This window comes from Sylvia atricapilla, chromosome 11 (assembly GCF_009819655.1).
Source record: "Sylvia atricapilla isolate bSylAtr1 chromosome 11, bSylAtr1.pri, whole genome shotgun sequence".
Classification (NCBI taxonomy): Eukaryota; Metazoa; Chordata; class Aves; order Passeriformes; family Sylviidae; genus Sylvia; species Sylvia atricapilla.
Window position 1 is genome coordinate 12520132 of NC_089150.1, and position 15654 is coordinate 12535785.

The window sequence follows — 15654 nt, forward strand, 5'->3', positions numbered from 1 at the left end:
TTTGCAGGCTCATTTCACATCATCTCTACACATGGCTGTCCTTGGCACAAACCCCCACGCTGCTCAGAGTGCTGTGCTACAGCTAAGACTCTTGTTGGGAGGTTATGAAGAGCATACAGGAAAAAGGTTAATAAAAAGGGCCAAGACTGACCCGCTTCACATGTGACAGTCATCTTTTTCTGAAAGCACAAAAACCCGTTTCTCACCTGTCCAAAAGACCCTGCTCAGTCAAGGACTGAGCCCCTTGCTGCTGGAGTCACTTTCCAGTTCTGACATATCTTAGCAGTCAAAATCATCAATCAGTATTTTTAGTGACTCTGTTTTGGCAATCAACTTCAGGAAAACATCAATCTTTCAAGAAGAACCACTCACTCTAAAGTAATTTCCATTACAATGGTTCCAGAGCAGAACACACATGAAAGCAGGCAACAAAGTAATTCCAGTTTTTGAATGAATCAAAACATGACTAAAGCCAGACTTGACAGACTGAGGCAGACTGATCAGTCATTTACCATCTGGGGCCTCAAAAATGCGTATTGTGGTTTGCTGCCGGAAGGCACCAACAAAGGACATAAACCCGAAGTCAGATAGGTGCTAAATGCACTTTAACTGCAACAACTGCTCTTAAGTGTCCATGTCTCTTCATTCCACTAGTTAAGTTTCAATGGAAAATCGAGTTTAAAAACACCAAAGCAAATAAGAAAACCAGGAAAAAAAAAAAAAAACTTTTGTTTCTTTCCATTTCACTCTTGTACACCCAATTCTGAAATGCACTCATTCTAAAAATCTTGAAGGATCAACAGCAGCCCACAGATGCAAAAATAAAAAAAATTAAGATGGAAGGAAGAGCCAAGTGTAATGCCAAAGAGATGTCTTCCAACATACCAAGCATATTAAAGGTAAAAATTTGTTACTTATTCAGTTGTGACTGTGCGCCAATCTAGAATAGAACCTCATCGATAGTTATATGAAATTATCAATTTAAAAGGTCAGTTAAAAATAAGGATGCCTACACAGATATACAGAATCTATGGATTAGATAAGAATCTATGGACAACCAGCAAATTCAGCCTTCAGTCCTTCCAATCAGTAAATACAGCCTTTCCAACAAAGGCTCAGCACTATTTAATGTCTCAAGGGCTACCAACCCATTTTGTACATGTGCAAAGTATTCAACACTACCAATGAATTCAATTAAGTAATTTAGAATTAGCCCACTCTAACACACATCAAGCCTGGGAAATGGAAAATTGTCTGTACAGAGAGCCTGCTCAGAGAGACAGTGAGGTGATGAGGTGTTTTTTCCCCAAGTTACCAAGGAGACTAAGTGTTGGATACTTAAAGAGTACTTAACCAAAACGAAGAGATGGCCAAAGCTCAGAGGGGGAGATAACAGGAGTTTTGGGGCAGGTAAAGCACAGAGCTTGAGGCAGCTGGGCACTCTGGTTTTTTCGGTGTTTGGAGAGAGAGGATGGCTGGGTTGCTGCTTACTGTGAGAGGAGTTCACTGTGGCCAAAGGGGTACAGTCCTGGGAAATCTACCATCATCTGCTCACCCTGGAATTCTGAGCTCCTCCGCCTACCCTGCTGGAGCTGGGCCAGCCCTGCTCTGCTGTCCCTGTCGAGATTTCTTCGGCACTGCTCCTCTTGCTACAGTGTGACCCCGCACCCCCTGCCCTGCCAGGACATCCTGCCATCCCAGCTACCAGCCCAGGACTTTTCCACTGTTCCAGCTTGGTGCTCTGAGAGCAAAGAGTAGGGCCACCGAGACCAAAGTGCCCTGGGTTTTTGTGAAGCAAAGCCCTCAAGGTTCTTGGTACTGTTTGTGTTATTAATGCTGTAGTTGTTGTTTCTGTTTGCTTTGTTGTATATACTAGTAAAGAACTACTATTTCTATCCCCAAATCTTTGCCTAAAAGCCTCTAACTGCAAATTTATAATTGGAAAAGGGGGGGAGGTGGTTTACATTCTCCAGTCCAAGGGAAGCCCCAGCTTTCCCTGGCAGACACCTGTCTTCCCAAACCAACACATGAGGTCTTTCTTCTTTTAAGGAATGCTTTATCACAAGAAGCATTCACTGCTAGATCATTACCCATCAGCAGCAATACTGCTGGCCTGAATTCCACACCAAGGTTGTTTTAGCCCCATATCATGCTACTTGTTCCAGCTGTGGACGAGAGGCTGGCAGCTTGCAGAACAGGTTCAGACTGGGGAATTTACATGTTAGAACTAGGAGTGCCTTTTGGACTATATCCATGTATTTCTGAAACCAGGCACCACACCAAGAGTATACAAGTGAAACTCTGAAGTCAGTTACAGTAGGTCTGAAGTTCAACATAAGCAGAAAACCCTACCAAGCTTTCTGAGGTTACTGCTCCGTGCAGCTTCAGTTCACCAAGTCCTTACCTCTGCCATAAGCCCTTGCTTTCTTTGGATTCAGTTTGGGTTTTAAAGGAGCTCCTGGTTTCAGCTTGGCTTTGGGGAACTGGGACAGGTAAGTCATCACAGAGTGCTCATCCACATCAGGGTGTATAATTTCTTCAGGGGTAATAACCTGAAAGACAGTGCAATTAAGCATATTGTACCAGTGCTTGGTTACCGCATGTCAACACAGAAACAGAACTATGACACAGACTTGGATTTCAAAACTCCCACATGTTAATGGGATTTCTTACATTTATTTTCCCTTTGATACATAGAACATCATTTATTCTCTCAGGCAAGAAAATCAAGAAGCTCATTATTGTCCCAGTATGGTTTGGGGGCTTTTTGTGCCTTGATTACTACGGGTTCTCAGGAGACTGCAACCAGCTTAATGGTATCAAGGCAAGACAACAGTAGTTATGTTCTCCTTGAAAAGTGACATGGGAATAATGGATACTGAAAAAGTTAGTAATTCATAATCCTGTATGCTACAGCTTTGAACTGCAACGCTTGCAAAGTAAAACTTGTGACCAGTCTCTTCTCCTGCTTCCACAATATAAGCAGCTTCAGAGACTTCTAGAATTCTGTCCAACTTTATCAGCATGAAAATAATCCAGTTTGTAAATGCATTGCTCTTTGAACATTATCATCGCAGGTGATTTCCTAAGCCAGTAAGTTTTTCTTCTGTGGAATTCAATACAGCAAAACAAACTCACTCTATAGACTAACAGATCAGGCACCACCACATAAGGCCCTTTCCTGCTACTTTACATGATGCAACAGCAACTGTCTTCAGCAGAGACACCTACACAAAATCTTACAACCAGAGCTCTGAAATGTAATTCAGTGTGTTTCATTACAATGCACCCTTTCTCAGGCAACTCTACACGAGTTAACAGCAACTTTTCAAAGCATCCAAGCAGCTTCACCTGTTTTCCTCAATTTAAACTCCAGCTAGTCACAAGGCCAAAGCTAGCCCATGTGTGGGTGGCCTTACCTGCGGCACACCCAGCCAGTCATCTGCCTGCTGCATGGCTTCCCGAGCGTTGTCCACAGGCTTCTTTGGGTCCCAGGTTTCCCAGTCAGGGCACAAACCTGCAAACACATTTCAGTCATTGTGTGTTATCTGCCAAGCTGCTTTCCCAGCTGAAAAAACCAAGTCTAAACTCCACATCCCCCTGCATTACACTGCTTCACAGAAAGACGTTCAGAGCTTTGCAGAAGTAACCAAAACAAGACATGCACATACTGCTCACTCTAAGACAACAATCACTATAGAGTCAGAGATTGGTTTTGGGCTGGAAGGAATCCTTAAAGGTCATCTAGGACTGACCCCTACCCCCATAATGCACAGTGACATCTTCAACGGAGCCTTGTACAACCTGACCCTGAGTGTTTCCAGGGATGCAACATCTACCATCTCTTGGGGCAACTTGTGCAAGATATCACTCTAAATTTAGCACAAATATATCTACCATCGTTTATATTTCACTGGTTCTCTTGCAGCATATTTAGGAAAAAAGTTTCAGCTGCTTGCCACAGCAGCCCAGGTTGCATTAGATGCACTAGCAAGGCTGTTTTATAAGAAGGGGAGGAAATTTTGCCTTTTTCACACTTCAAATTATTTGCCTTAAGCAGCTCGGTCTCGGCTTGCTAAACACTGAGGTTTCAGTTAGTGTGCAGCTTCTGGCTGCTCTGCGCTCCCTCTGCAATCTTATTTCAGAATACATGAAGTCTCCCACTGCACCCTGAAGCTGAAAGGTTGTTGGCACTTGCCGTGGGAACAATCCTTTCTTTCATTTAGAAGCTAGCATTTGTGCCTTTGTCCCTTGCACCCAATACAAAGCTTAGATGTGGCGCCTCCCATAATGCAATCACACATTCTGCTACAGGCCAGAATTTCTCATGGCCAAGACGTTTGCAACTGGCTGCTTCCTGCAGCTGGTCTCAGTGGACTCTTTTGGTTTTCTTGAAAGCCTCGTTCCAGTCTAAAGCCCAGCAGTGAAAACCTCCTCCCACATGAAGAGCAGCCACAAGGATAATAAGCAAGAAAAACATTTGCCATCAGAACAAAGGACATACCTGGAGCACAGCTGTCCACAAGAGCACCCAGTGCTTTGCCATCCTGCCAGTTCTGATTGAAGTTTGTGATTGGCAAGTAAGGAATTTTGTTCTGGATCCAGCCTAGCAGCCTCTGCTTAGGGGTCTGCTTTTTTGCATCATCATCACCTTCATCCTCCCACACTGGCATAGAAATGGAGTAGTGGAGGATAAGGGTCCATATCAGGCCGAGGATCAGCTTCAGGTTTCCATCAACTATGGCTTTACTATCTGGAAGACAAAAGACATACAATTGATTATTTGCCATTCTAAAGAAAGGAGGTGTGTTTTTAAGACAGTGTGCCTGCACTCATGCACAGGTAATCAAGGACAAGAAAACTGACCCAGGGAACTGCAGGCATTTGTTCAGGTAGAGACACCATTCCTCACAGGAAGCATTAGACAGGACAAAAAGAGGAGTCAGAGGACTCGATGCTCTCCAGTTGTCACTTGCCCTTCAGCTTTATGATCTTAGCTGAGGAGAAGTGGCAGTTTAAGATCACAGGTATTTTGATTTGGGAAGTATCACGTGGTATTTTGTAACAGCATTTGTATTTTATGAAAAAGGCCAAACTGCATGTGATAGAGGTCACAAAACCAGCATCCCAATAGGCACAATACACTCCAGGGCATAGATAAAAGCATAATTTAGGAAACAGCATTTATATACAGAGACATGTCTCCCACACACATCAATCATTTGCTTTAACAATGGTGGGGAAGAAAATAGAGTGCTGCTATGTAGTGAAGACAAGCAAATACAGAGTTTGGAATTGTTCTGGATACATCAAGACCTGTGTATGATCAGCAAAGCGGGCAGTGGAGGCCCATGGACAGTCCTTTGCACCATCACAGAAGACATCATCCCTTCACACTACAAATTCAGAGTTACAGAAAGGAAGCTTTGGCTTTTCCACACCATGCTTCAGTTAAAGAAAAATTTATCAACAGAGCAGCCATGCTACTGTTCTGCTTTAAGACACACTAAATGTCTTAAATGGAGCTAAGTTTAAGGCTGTTGGGTATCAAGATCATATTTCTGTAAGCAATCCTGCAGGGGCAGGATGCCTTTCTGCATCAGTCTGGCCTTGTGAAGTGACCGATACAGTTCTGCAAATTCTCGTTCAAGTTACTTTAGCTTTAATGAGTCACAGACTGCATGCACTCCCTCCCTTTGAGCTTGTAGTTGTTACTCAGGTTATATTACACTGCTAACAGCTCCAGCTTTTTCAAGCTCACCCAAACCGGAGTTCTTTTGCAATGTTTCAGGATGCTCTCAGCCTGACAGTTCCTCCTATTCACAGCAGAATGTTACAGCACAGCATTTTTTTGTTTTTTCCTCCATTTCAAGCAAACTTTTACAGAAATCCCTTTTCAGTCAACAGAAGTTACAAGTGACCAGGAAGTTTTTGTTTCCTCTCCAGCTCCTGCAGCAGATGCTGGAGTAAAGACAATTACAGCTGTATAAACTCCCTTTCATGCCACCAGAATTATTGTTAAGGAAACTTACAGAGTCCTAGCTAGCAAAGTAAAAGTGTTCTGTAACTGGATTGCATTCTTCACATTCAAAGTCCTCCAAGGTGCACAACACCCACTGGGCATGCCTTACCCGTTCCTCTTCATCTGTAGAGGCCACAGCAGCAATCCAGCACCATCTTATCAATGCAAAAAGATCTACTAACTTTCAAAATAAGTGATTATACAGAATCATGACCAAGAACAGTAACCATCCTTTAACCCAATGCTCAGGCAAAGCGGTTAATATTTACATGGTTTCACAATAGATCGGTATGTCCTAAACAGATAATACTGTAACTTCAGACCTTGAATGGCATTCAGACTCGCTGGATAGACTAAGTATCTGTTTTCTACTCAGATTTTTATTTCTATGGGACTTTTTAACACCAGTTTTGACTAATCTTACAGGATTACGATACGTGTCTGCCACTTAACTACTGGCTGCTGATTGCACATCCAGTCCAAGGTACACAATAGATAGCTATGTGGTGATTAAGCCCTACTGGGTTTTAATTACAGGTTCCAAGGTAAAAGTCTACATCACAAAAACAGTGGGTCTCCTAGCAACAACTAAACAGGCCCTAATGTTACCGTTTCTGTTCTCTTTCCAGCTGAGCTGCAAACTGGTCAGTGCCTTCCCTCCCTCTGTGCCAGAAGTTCCTTCATCCCACCCCACAGCACAACCACCAGGTCCAGCTGTGGTGCTGGAGCACACCAATGGCCAACCCATCTCTGCTCCAGAAATGCCTCCAAGCTTCAGTTTCAGATTTTTATCAATATCAGCATTTTTACTAGAGGGACACAGCGATGATTTAGTATGCTACAAGCAAGCTCATTTCAAAAAGCTATCCAGCATTTCCAGGGAGGAATGCCAGCAGGACAGAACCATCTTGAGTACAATACACATTACTTGAGATAAAGAATGGCTCATTTTATATTTATAGCACATAATGCCTACATGTTGTTGTGCTGTGGTTTCTGCAGCAACCAGCTGTGTCCTCAGAGCTTCCCCCAGCACCCCACTGCCCCATCTAAAGACACAGCTGGGCTGTGGTCCTTGACCTGGGGAAACACAGGCCTGTACAGGCTTCACAGCAATGGCAAGAATATCTCATTTCACCAGCCTCATCCTGAAAGGCTGCGTACAGGGCCACTGCCCTGATGACAGGAAAAGGTCATAAGAGGAACAAGACAGCTCTTCCTCTCTGGAGTTGGTGCCATTGCCACAACTGCACTTCGTTGGCAAGTTACAAGCCTCCCAGCTTCCTGACAGGCATAGGGATCTCATGATGTAATTTTTTCCAAGCTAAGGAGGAGGGCTTGTTGGCTTTCATTTGGGGCGGGAGGTAGGGAGGAAGAACTCCTGGGAAGAACAGAAGACCTTATTAGCACCCAGCAGAGCTGCTCACATTCCCTTCTCACACGCACCCCACTCCCAAGCACTGGGCACAATCTCCATCACTATATGAAAGAACCCTCCATGTTCAAGAGAAGACCAAAGTCCAGCTCATAGCAGGCTTATCTTCCACGCACTACTGTAAAGCTCAGCTCCACCTGAGCACTCAGCCTCGTCAGAAGAGCCTCTGCTTGAGTGCTGCCTTTTTCATTAATTGACTAAAAATATTCAGTGCATCTTGGGCTTTAAGATGAAAGTGGCAACCAGGAAGATAAACATCCATTCAGGTCCTTACAGGGAGCACAGAACTAGCCCTGAGAACACTTTTAGCACAACCTAATTTGCAAGCATCCTCCACCAGCTCTGAGGGCACACTGCCAGTGTAATATTGCCAAGGTATTGAGAGAGTGGAAAAACTAATATATTCCAATGACACCTAAGCACCAATAATCATTAGTGGAGGCCCTGCTTGTACCCCAGCTCAGCTGGCTTGCCACTGAATTCCCTCCATTCCCTGGTCTGCTTCAGGATACTTTCTGGCCATTTCAGGCTGGAAAACAGATTACATAAACAGTGGATTTCCACTGCTGCTTTCCTACAACAAAAATGGCTTTTAGGCATACTTATTACTCACACAATCAATGCTTTACAGAGCCTTTAAAGTCATGTTTCCAAACGCTCCACTGGAGCTCATAGTAAATTTACAACATAGAGATGGACACTTGTGGTCAGCTGCTCTAAACGAAACAGCCTGGCCCCTTGACAATTCATTTCCACCACCCCCAGTTGCATTTGGCGTTCAGCTTCAATGAGTTAGGTGGACGGGAACAAACTGCCTGCTTTCAGCTGCAAGAGCATGTTTACTCCATAGCACCAGCCACATTTCCACAGATTAACGGAACCCTCTCCATGCAGGAGACAGCCACTGGTCCCTGCCTTCCTGTGGCCTGGAGAGAGTGAGCTATTGGATCTCACCTGCCAAGACCATTTAGCAGGGCTGAACCAATTCTTTACAGCATCATTGTAGACAGCTTGAATGTAACCCTTCTTGGAGAAAACATAGTCATCTACTTAATTTGCTTTAGTCATGTCACAGTGCTTATGTTAACATCTGTGAGATGCCCTTACAGGTGTGTCAGAGAGCAATGTTCCCTGGTTCCCAGTAGGAGATGTGTGCTTTGGAGATCAAAGTCCCTGCACAGCTGACTCATATCTGCTGACAGACACTGGACTTCTACTTTTTAAAAGGCACATTTTTATGGAAAGCCAAGGCATGAAGCAGGAATCCATGCCTCCCTCTTGCTTCACACTAGTACTCGGAAGGACTTTAGCTCAACTGGAAACAGGCAACTCTAAAGATGCCATCTAGAAGAACCAATGGATGAAGGGTTTGGAAAAAGGATTTTGTGCTGTTTTTCATGGGTTTGAGGTTTTTTATTATTAGAACTAAGAATTTTGTGGGTGTGATACACAAGTTCTCCTGACACACTTGCCGTGGATGCCAAAACTTTGAATGCTGTAAGGTGACTACTTTCAGACAGTCTGCAAGTTCTCACAGCTAGACATGCTGTCCTGAATCAGCAAGAAGCAAAAACCACAGAAACGTTCAAGTTCAGATTTAACACAAGCCTTCCTTCCCACCTACACTATTCAACACGCATTTTAACTTCAGCTTTCCATCTCCAATTTGCTTTCCTCCTCTAGAAGTACCCGATGACAATCCAACATCAACAAAAGAGCAGCAGCCATCAGCAAGACACAGCCCCCGTTCAGCTGCAGGCAGGCAGGACCATCTGCAGAGAAGGGCTGCTGTCAGCCCACTGCTGCAGTCCTGCTGTCAAGGGTGCATCTCGACATGACATACATGCTGATCTGCTGGGGAAAACCTGCCAGCCAAACTTAAGCTGTTTTGCAGAATCAACAACAGTATTGAATAAGCAGGCACATACTTTCCTTAAAAAAAATTTAAAAAAATTAAAAAAAAAAAAAAAAAAAGCACCTATATATAGCCTTCAACATTTAAATTTTATGTAGAAGTATCCTGCTTCCTAGTCAGCTATTAAGTAGCTGCCTAGTAGGGTGAAGAGGAAAACAGGCTGAACCAGAGCTCACTTGCTTGCCCCATCACACCTCTGAGTCTAGATTGTAATTCTTCCACTTTTATTATCCTATTAACTAAGTGGCAAACAGCCCAAAAAATGGATTAGGGCAATTCCATTGGCCAGCAGTACATACCACTGGTCTCAGTCCTGAAAAGGAACCAATTTTCAACTGCTCAAACTGATTTATAACTGTTGCTCTATATTAAAATACTAATATGATGTGTTACACTTGGACTGCTAAAATCACAGTCCTCAAAGCAAAAAAAGAAGATGTCAAAGTGCCAGGGTTTCAGCTAGCAGTGTGACTAATCTGAGCCAGCAATGTGACAATTTTGAGACAAATGTGTGTCATTTTTATGGCTTGGGCCACAATAAACTTCCTAACCCAACCTACCAAGTAGAAAACTGCCAATGCTTGGTCCTCTGCATTTGTGCCTATAGCTGCCCCAGGAGCCAGTGCCAGAACTGAAACCTGGCACTAGTTTGAAGCTTGCACATTTATCTAGTCCCGTAGAAATTCCTAAATTCTACTTGGAACACATGGCTTGAACTATACGACTTTTATTAGGCCTATAATTCTACAATTAAAAAGAAAAAGCATTATAAACAAGTTTGTGACTAGTATTTTCTGTTCATGTCTAAGTCTGCTCTGCATTCAGATTAAACACAAGTACTACCCAAACTGTGGCAATGTTCCTTAAACTCTGCCCTACAGCAGTGCTGCAAGTCATTCTCTGCTGGACAATTAGTGGAAACAAGCTAACGAAGCAGACAGTTTCCTTACTAAATCAAGCTAGTCATACAGACTGTAGAAGTATTGCAAAACAAATAAAAGCTTTTGAGTCGTGAATTTTATTATTTTTTAAATAGTTTCATGGCTGAGGCTGCAGTCAACACAGCTTATTCACTGTCTCACAGAGCCATCTCAGAAACCTTGATGTCAATTGTTGGTTTTCACACTGAGAAGTTAAACCACAGTCAGCACTGTTGCAAACCTCTTTGCATCCACCTTCTCTAAAAAGTGGTCTTCATTTTTTATGTCTTCTATATTTAAGCATATGTTCTATGCCTTATATGTAGGGAGAAACCAAATCCACGGTTCTCAACACAAAACAAAGAAGTCTCACCAACAGCCCTTACTCCTTATTTCCGGGCATGGAAGGAATTTTGTATAGCGCATACAAAGTTCGTCTCAATGACTTTTCACTGGAGGGTGTAAGAACAGTACCTGAGTGGTCACCTGGGCATGAGGACAGAAAAGAACATGGGTGTTTATTTTTTTGCAAGGGACAGAAACAATTTTCTTCTTGCTTATCAGGGTGACTGATACTAAATAAATTAATTAATTAAAAAAAATAGTAAGATTCCTTTGTGATACAAATCTTTAATATCTCAAATCTTGTGAGACAAGATTTGATATATTAAACGTTACACTTCAGAGGGTTTTCAACCATTAAAAGTGCTTACTTCAACTGGATTTGAAACCAATTATGTCAGAGAACTTCAGGCCACTGTTGCATTCACCACCCTGTACTGCCTATTGGTGCCTGTTGCGCCTCTAGAAAGGACCACATGAGGTGGAGCTGGTAACCAAAAAAATAAGTTCAAACCCAGTCCTTTTACTATAGGTTTGGCACGAAAAAAATATCACACAGACTTTTAATACAGTAAAGAATAAAAATAATCAAACAAAAGGAGGTCTCAGGGGCAAAATAATGATTAAAATAGCTCTGCCCAACTTCTTAATAGGTGCCCAGAGACCACTCACATCTCACATCCAGACAAGAAAGGCATAACACAAAGCAAGTTTAAGCCAGCAGTATAACAGCAACAGCAACCAACCCAGCTTCTCCAAGAGAAACTGAAATCACCCAAGAGGGCTTGAAGGAGAAGTCAAGAATTTCAAGATTAGGAATTGTTAAGGTGGTTGAGGGAAAAAAAAAAATTCAAACTGCAGTTGGCTTATGATCAAATTCCTTAATACCTTGAGTCTGAACACACCTACGTTTTTGGTGCCTTAAGTGCCATATCCCAAGTTAGGATATGAGAAGGTAAACCACATGACTTACATCCAGGAAGAGCTGCAGAAGGCGTTAGTGCACATTCAACCCTCCTTGTGAATATGTCTGTGAGCATCAGGAGGGCTCTGCACTGCTGGCACGCTGCTGGGATGGGATCAGCCAGCAGTGAGCAAGGATGCAATACAAAACAATAAGAGCTGCCATTCACAGTGGTTATTTCAGAGCTGGCTGCATCCTTGTCAAGCAGGTCCCCACTCACAGCTGCAGGACTACAGCACACGTACCCAGCTGAACAGCATACAGAAATGCCCATTATCTGAGATCCTTTTGGACAGGGGGGAAGTAAGGAAGGCATCTGAATGGTCAGCCTTTGTAGAGCAGCAAGTTGCCATGAGGGCTGCTTTGTCCACAGCCAGTGAGCCCCCCGCCAGCCTGGCGGGGCAGCGTGCCAGTGCCACACTGACCTCAAAACCCTGGCTTGTCTTGAGACCTGGTGCAGCCAAGCCCCTGGCAGCCGGGGGACAGGAGACATTACAAGGAGGCTCCTCCAATCCTAGAACCCCCGTGCCCCACCTGCAGCTCCCACCCCATACATGGCCAGCAGCACAGCAGGCTCTGGGCCTACCACAGCACGACTCTGGCCACAGCATCACTGCCAAAACCACCCCACAATGGGCCCTGTGAGCACAGCCCCTGCACCAACAAAGCACATTCCCCACTGCTGAGCTCATCCCAACGCCCCTCAGTGCTGCTACCGGCCCCAGCAGTGGCTAGGACACCGAGGCTCCCACAGGCCTATGCTGGGGACAGACAGTGTAGGCATCCTGCACTAGCACCAAACCAGCAGGTGACATTCAACCCCTTCGATGGCAAAGATCCACGTTTCCAGGGAGGAAGGAGTGAAGGAGTGGAAGCTGAGTGGCAGAGCAGCCAGCCTTCACACTTCACTGTGCAAAGGGAGGCCAAGCCTGCATGGAACAATTCTGCTCCCCATGGGCTCAAGTTGACTTAGCAGCACCCCATCCTCCAGGACAGCACAGTGGCAGCATGCCGAGACTAACTGCATTAACCTCACACACAACAGGTGGAGTGGGAAAGCCTCTGGACAGCACCTGGCAGCATAGGAAGGGGCTGTAGAGAAGGACTTCAGGATAGCACCCACATGGACACTCACACCCAGCAGACCCAGGTTCAGAGGCAGGTGGGAGGGAAGCTCCAGGAAGCCACAGGGACAGCACAACACAAGGCACCCAAGTGTTAATTAATGATCCAGGAATAACTTGAGAAGGAAAGTCCCTGCAGTGGGGAGTGAACACACCAGAACTGGATTTCTGTTAAATTATGGAGGGAGGGGGAAGATGGCATTCTCCTGCCTTTGTCACACGCTGCTGAGAAACACTTCCCTCAACTTTTGAAACCAAGTGACACAGCACAAACTACACCTCCCTCCTCCAGTCGTGAGACAGGAGAGAAAAAAGAATGACCCTACACCAGGTCTGCGCTTCCCAGGAGTCAGTACATTTACTGCCATGGCACAGGTAGGCTTCACTTTCCTATCAGAGCAGACGTAAGCTACACCTGAGCCAGCAACACCGCTACTCAATTCACAGGAAACAAGTTTCAGTTTAAGCAAGGATCAAAAGCAGAGAGATAAATCCGAGATAAGGACATTAAAATTTTAGCCAAATGTATAATAGTCTACACCTCACAAGAAACACTTCTCTTAAGAGTTCAATCAACTCAAGGTTGTTTCATTCACATGTGCAAACAAAAAAAACATATCCTCACAACACAACTTGTGCATACACAACTAGAAAGCCAAGCCTCAAACAGAAAGGCTGAACTGAAAAAAACAACTGTAGTGCCAGAATACTGCAAGTGACACAACAAAGCTACAAATTGTCTCTGAAGCCTAAGAGTGCTGTAGCCATCTCTAGGATTAAGGTAATCCTAAATCTCCCAGGTTACTTCAGGTCTCATCAAGGTCAAAAATCTGTCTAGTTCTTGCAAAGATCTCCCAAGGGCTGGCAGATTAGTTGACAAACCATTAGCGCTGTGCTGTATCTCACATTACTGAATGAATGTTACCAATCTTCAGCGCAGGGGACAACAAAAAAGTCCACCCTCAGACATTGGAGATGAAAGAATTGCAAGAGACAGGGAAAAAAAAAAAAAAAAAAAAAAGCGCCTCAGCACGACCAAAGAAGCAACAAATAATGCAGAGGTTTCCAGGCACCAAAGTGACTCTTATGCTACACTAACAACATGTTTATTCACACAGCGAATAGGTCAAGATAGTTATATGAAACAACATGTAAAGTCTTGCCGATATAAATGAGCCTATTCAGATAGGGTTGTCTAAAATCTGTGCAGCAGACACCAGGCACAAAAGCTGCAAGGGAGGAACTTGTGAAGCCAAAACCAACACATTTGAAATTATCAGAAGTGATTACTGTTTGGGGAAATCCTTGGCCACATACACCAAGATTCAATTTTTCCATTTGAAACCAGAATTGCTACACTGACTGTGATTCACTGTGTACAGGGCTGTTCAAAGGAAATCCCCATTCATGCAGTCCTGCACAGCTCAACTCATCTCCACTCCGCACTGCAGCACCAAAGTACTGAGGACTGGAGCACATTTTGTGGTCTGGGGTTAGTAACACATCAAAAAATAACCTGCCAGTTACTTTAGCTTTGCAAAAGATTTGTGGTTTGTCTCAGTTTTGATCATCTCTAATCCTGAGCACCTAAGAGCACTGCTCTATGCAGGCTTGTTTTGAAGCATTAAGCCCAGGTACCATGCTACAGACGCACTGCAGCCCCCTTCAGCTTAATGACAGAGTTATTCCAGTTATCTCTGTCCAACCATTTCCCTGAGAAGGAACAGAAAAGGTAATTAAACTCTAACGTGCTCTGCTCAGTTTGGCTGCGATAGAGTGAATTTTTTTCTCAATCGCTGGAATGGGGCTGGGTTTTGGATTTGTGCTGAAAACCAAGCTGATAACACAAGGATGTTTTTGTTACTGCTGAGCAGTGTTTACACAGAATCAAGGCATTTTCTGTCTCTCACCCTACCAGTGAGTTGGCTGGGGGTGCACAAGGAATTGGGAGGGGACAGCAGATCCTCAGTGACTCAAGGGATACCCCATACTGTATGGTGTCATGCTCAGCAAAAACCAGAAAGAAGCAGGGTGGACATCTGGAGCGATGTCATGTGTCTTCCCCAGTAACCATTACACATGACAGATGGCTGAACACCTTCCTGCCTCTAGGAAGTAGTGAATAAATGCCTTGTTTTGTTTTGCTTATTAAACTGTCTTCATCTCAACACACAGGTTTTACCACTTCTACTCTTTCAATTCTCCTCCCCATCCCATCGCAGGGATGTGAGTGAGCAGCTGTGCAGGGCTGAGTTGCTGGCTGGGCTTAAACTATGACATGTGCAATTGTACCTTCACTGCAGACTGGAACACGCACTTTAGAGTTACCCTCCAAATCTGAATTTCATCAGTCCATTTTCGCACTCAGGCATAGTACTCACTCAACACAAACACACAGCACCAGAAGTAGCCCAACACCCACACACCCCAAGAGAGTAAGGCTGCTCTCTTGTAGCTGCACACTAAGGAATGATGTGCAGGGCACAGTCACTACAAACACACGCATGTCCCGGAACGCACTGCTGCTTTTCCATGACCATTATGGAGATGTCTTAAGCTTCTGCATGTAAGCCACCATGACCTAATGAGTTAATTCCCAATGAGCTTTCACATATAGACCTCTATCGTCCCCCTCCACTGGAAACCATGAGTAGCCCTCTCCAAGAAGGAATGGGGTTGCTTTCTTCTTGGAATGCCAATTCTTAAGAAAAACACATTGTGTGCTGCATCTTGAAGGAAAAATACTTTCTGCCCTTTCTGGGAAACAGTGAAGCTTCAACAGAGTTTTGTATGTTTGTGCAACGCAGCCATAAACACACTTCCATCTGCACATCACACAAGGCTCTCCCCTGCATCGTGTCGATTTGAGCCCTGTGTGTTTAACACCCCACACACAACAGCGCTGTGTTTATACAGTTTCAGCTACAAGCTG

The 15654-nt window shown here is 44.3% G+C and overlaps 1 protein-coding gene across 6 annotated transcripts in view; it reads right to left on the minus strand.

Moving 5' to 3' along the window:
- The window catches only part of FLNB (filamin B), a 70802-nt gene that overhangs the window by 43240 nt on the left and 11908 nt on the right, over positions 1-15654 (minus strand). For all 6 annotated transcript variants that reach the window (XM_066326709.1, XM_066326707.1, XM_066326708.1 and 3 more), the window contains exons 2-4: positions 4505-4753; positions 3420-3517; positions 2405-2552 (exon numbers count right to left, since the gene is read on the minus strand). In XM_066326709.1, coding sequence (XP_066182806.1) covers positions 2405-2552; positions 3420-3517; positions 4505-4753 — 495 coding nt within the window. The remainder of the gene's footprint in view (positions 1-2404; positions 2553-3419; positions 3518-4504; positions 4754-15654) is intronic.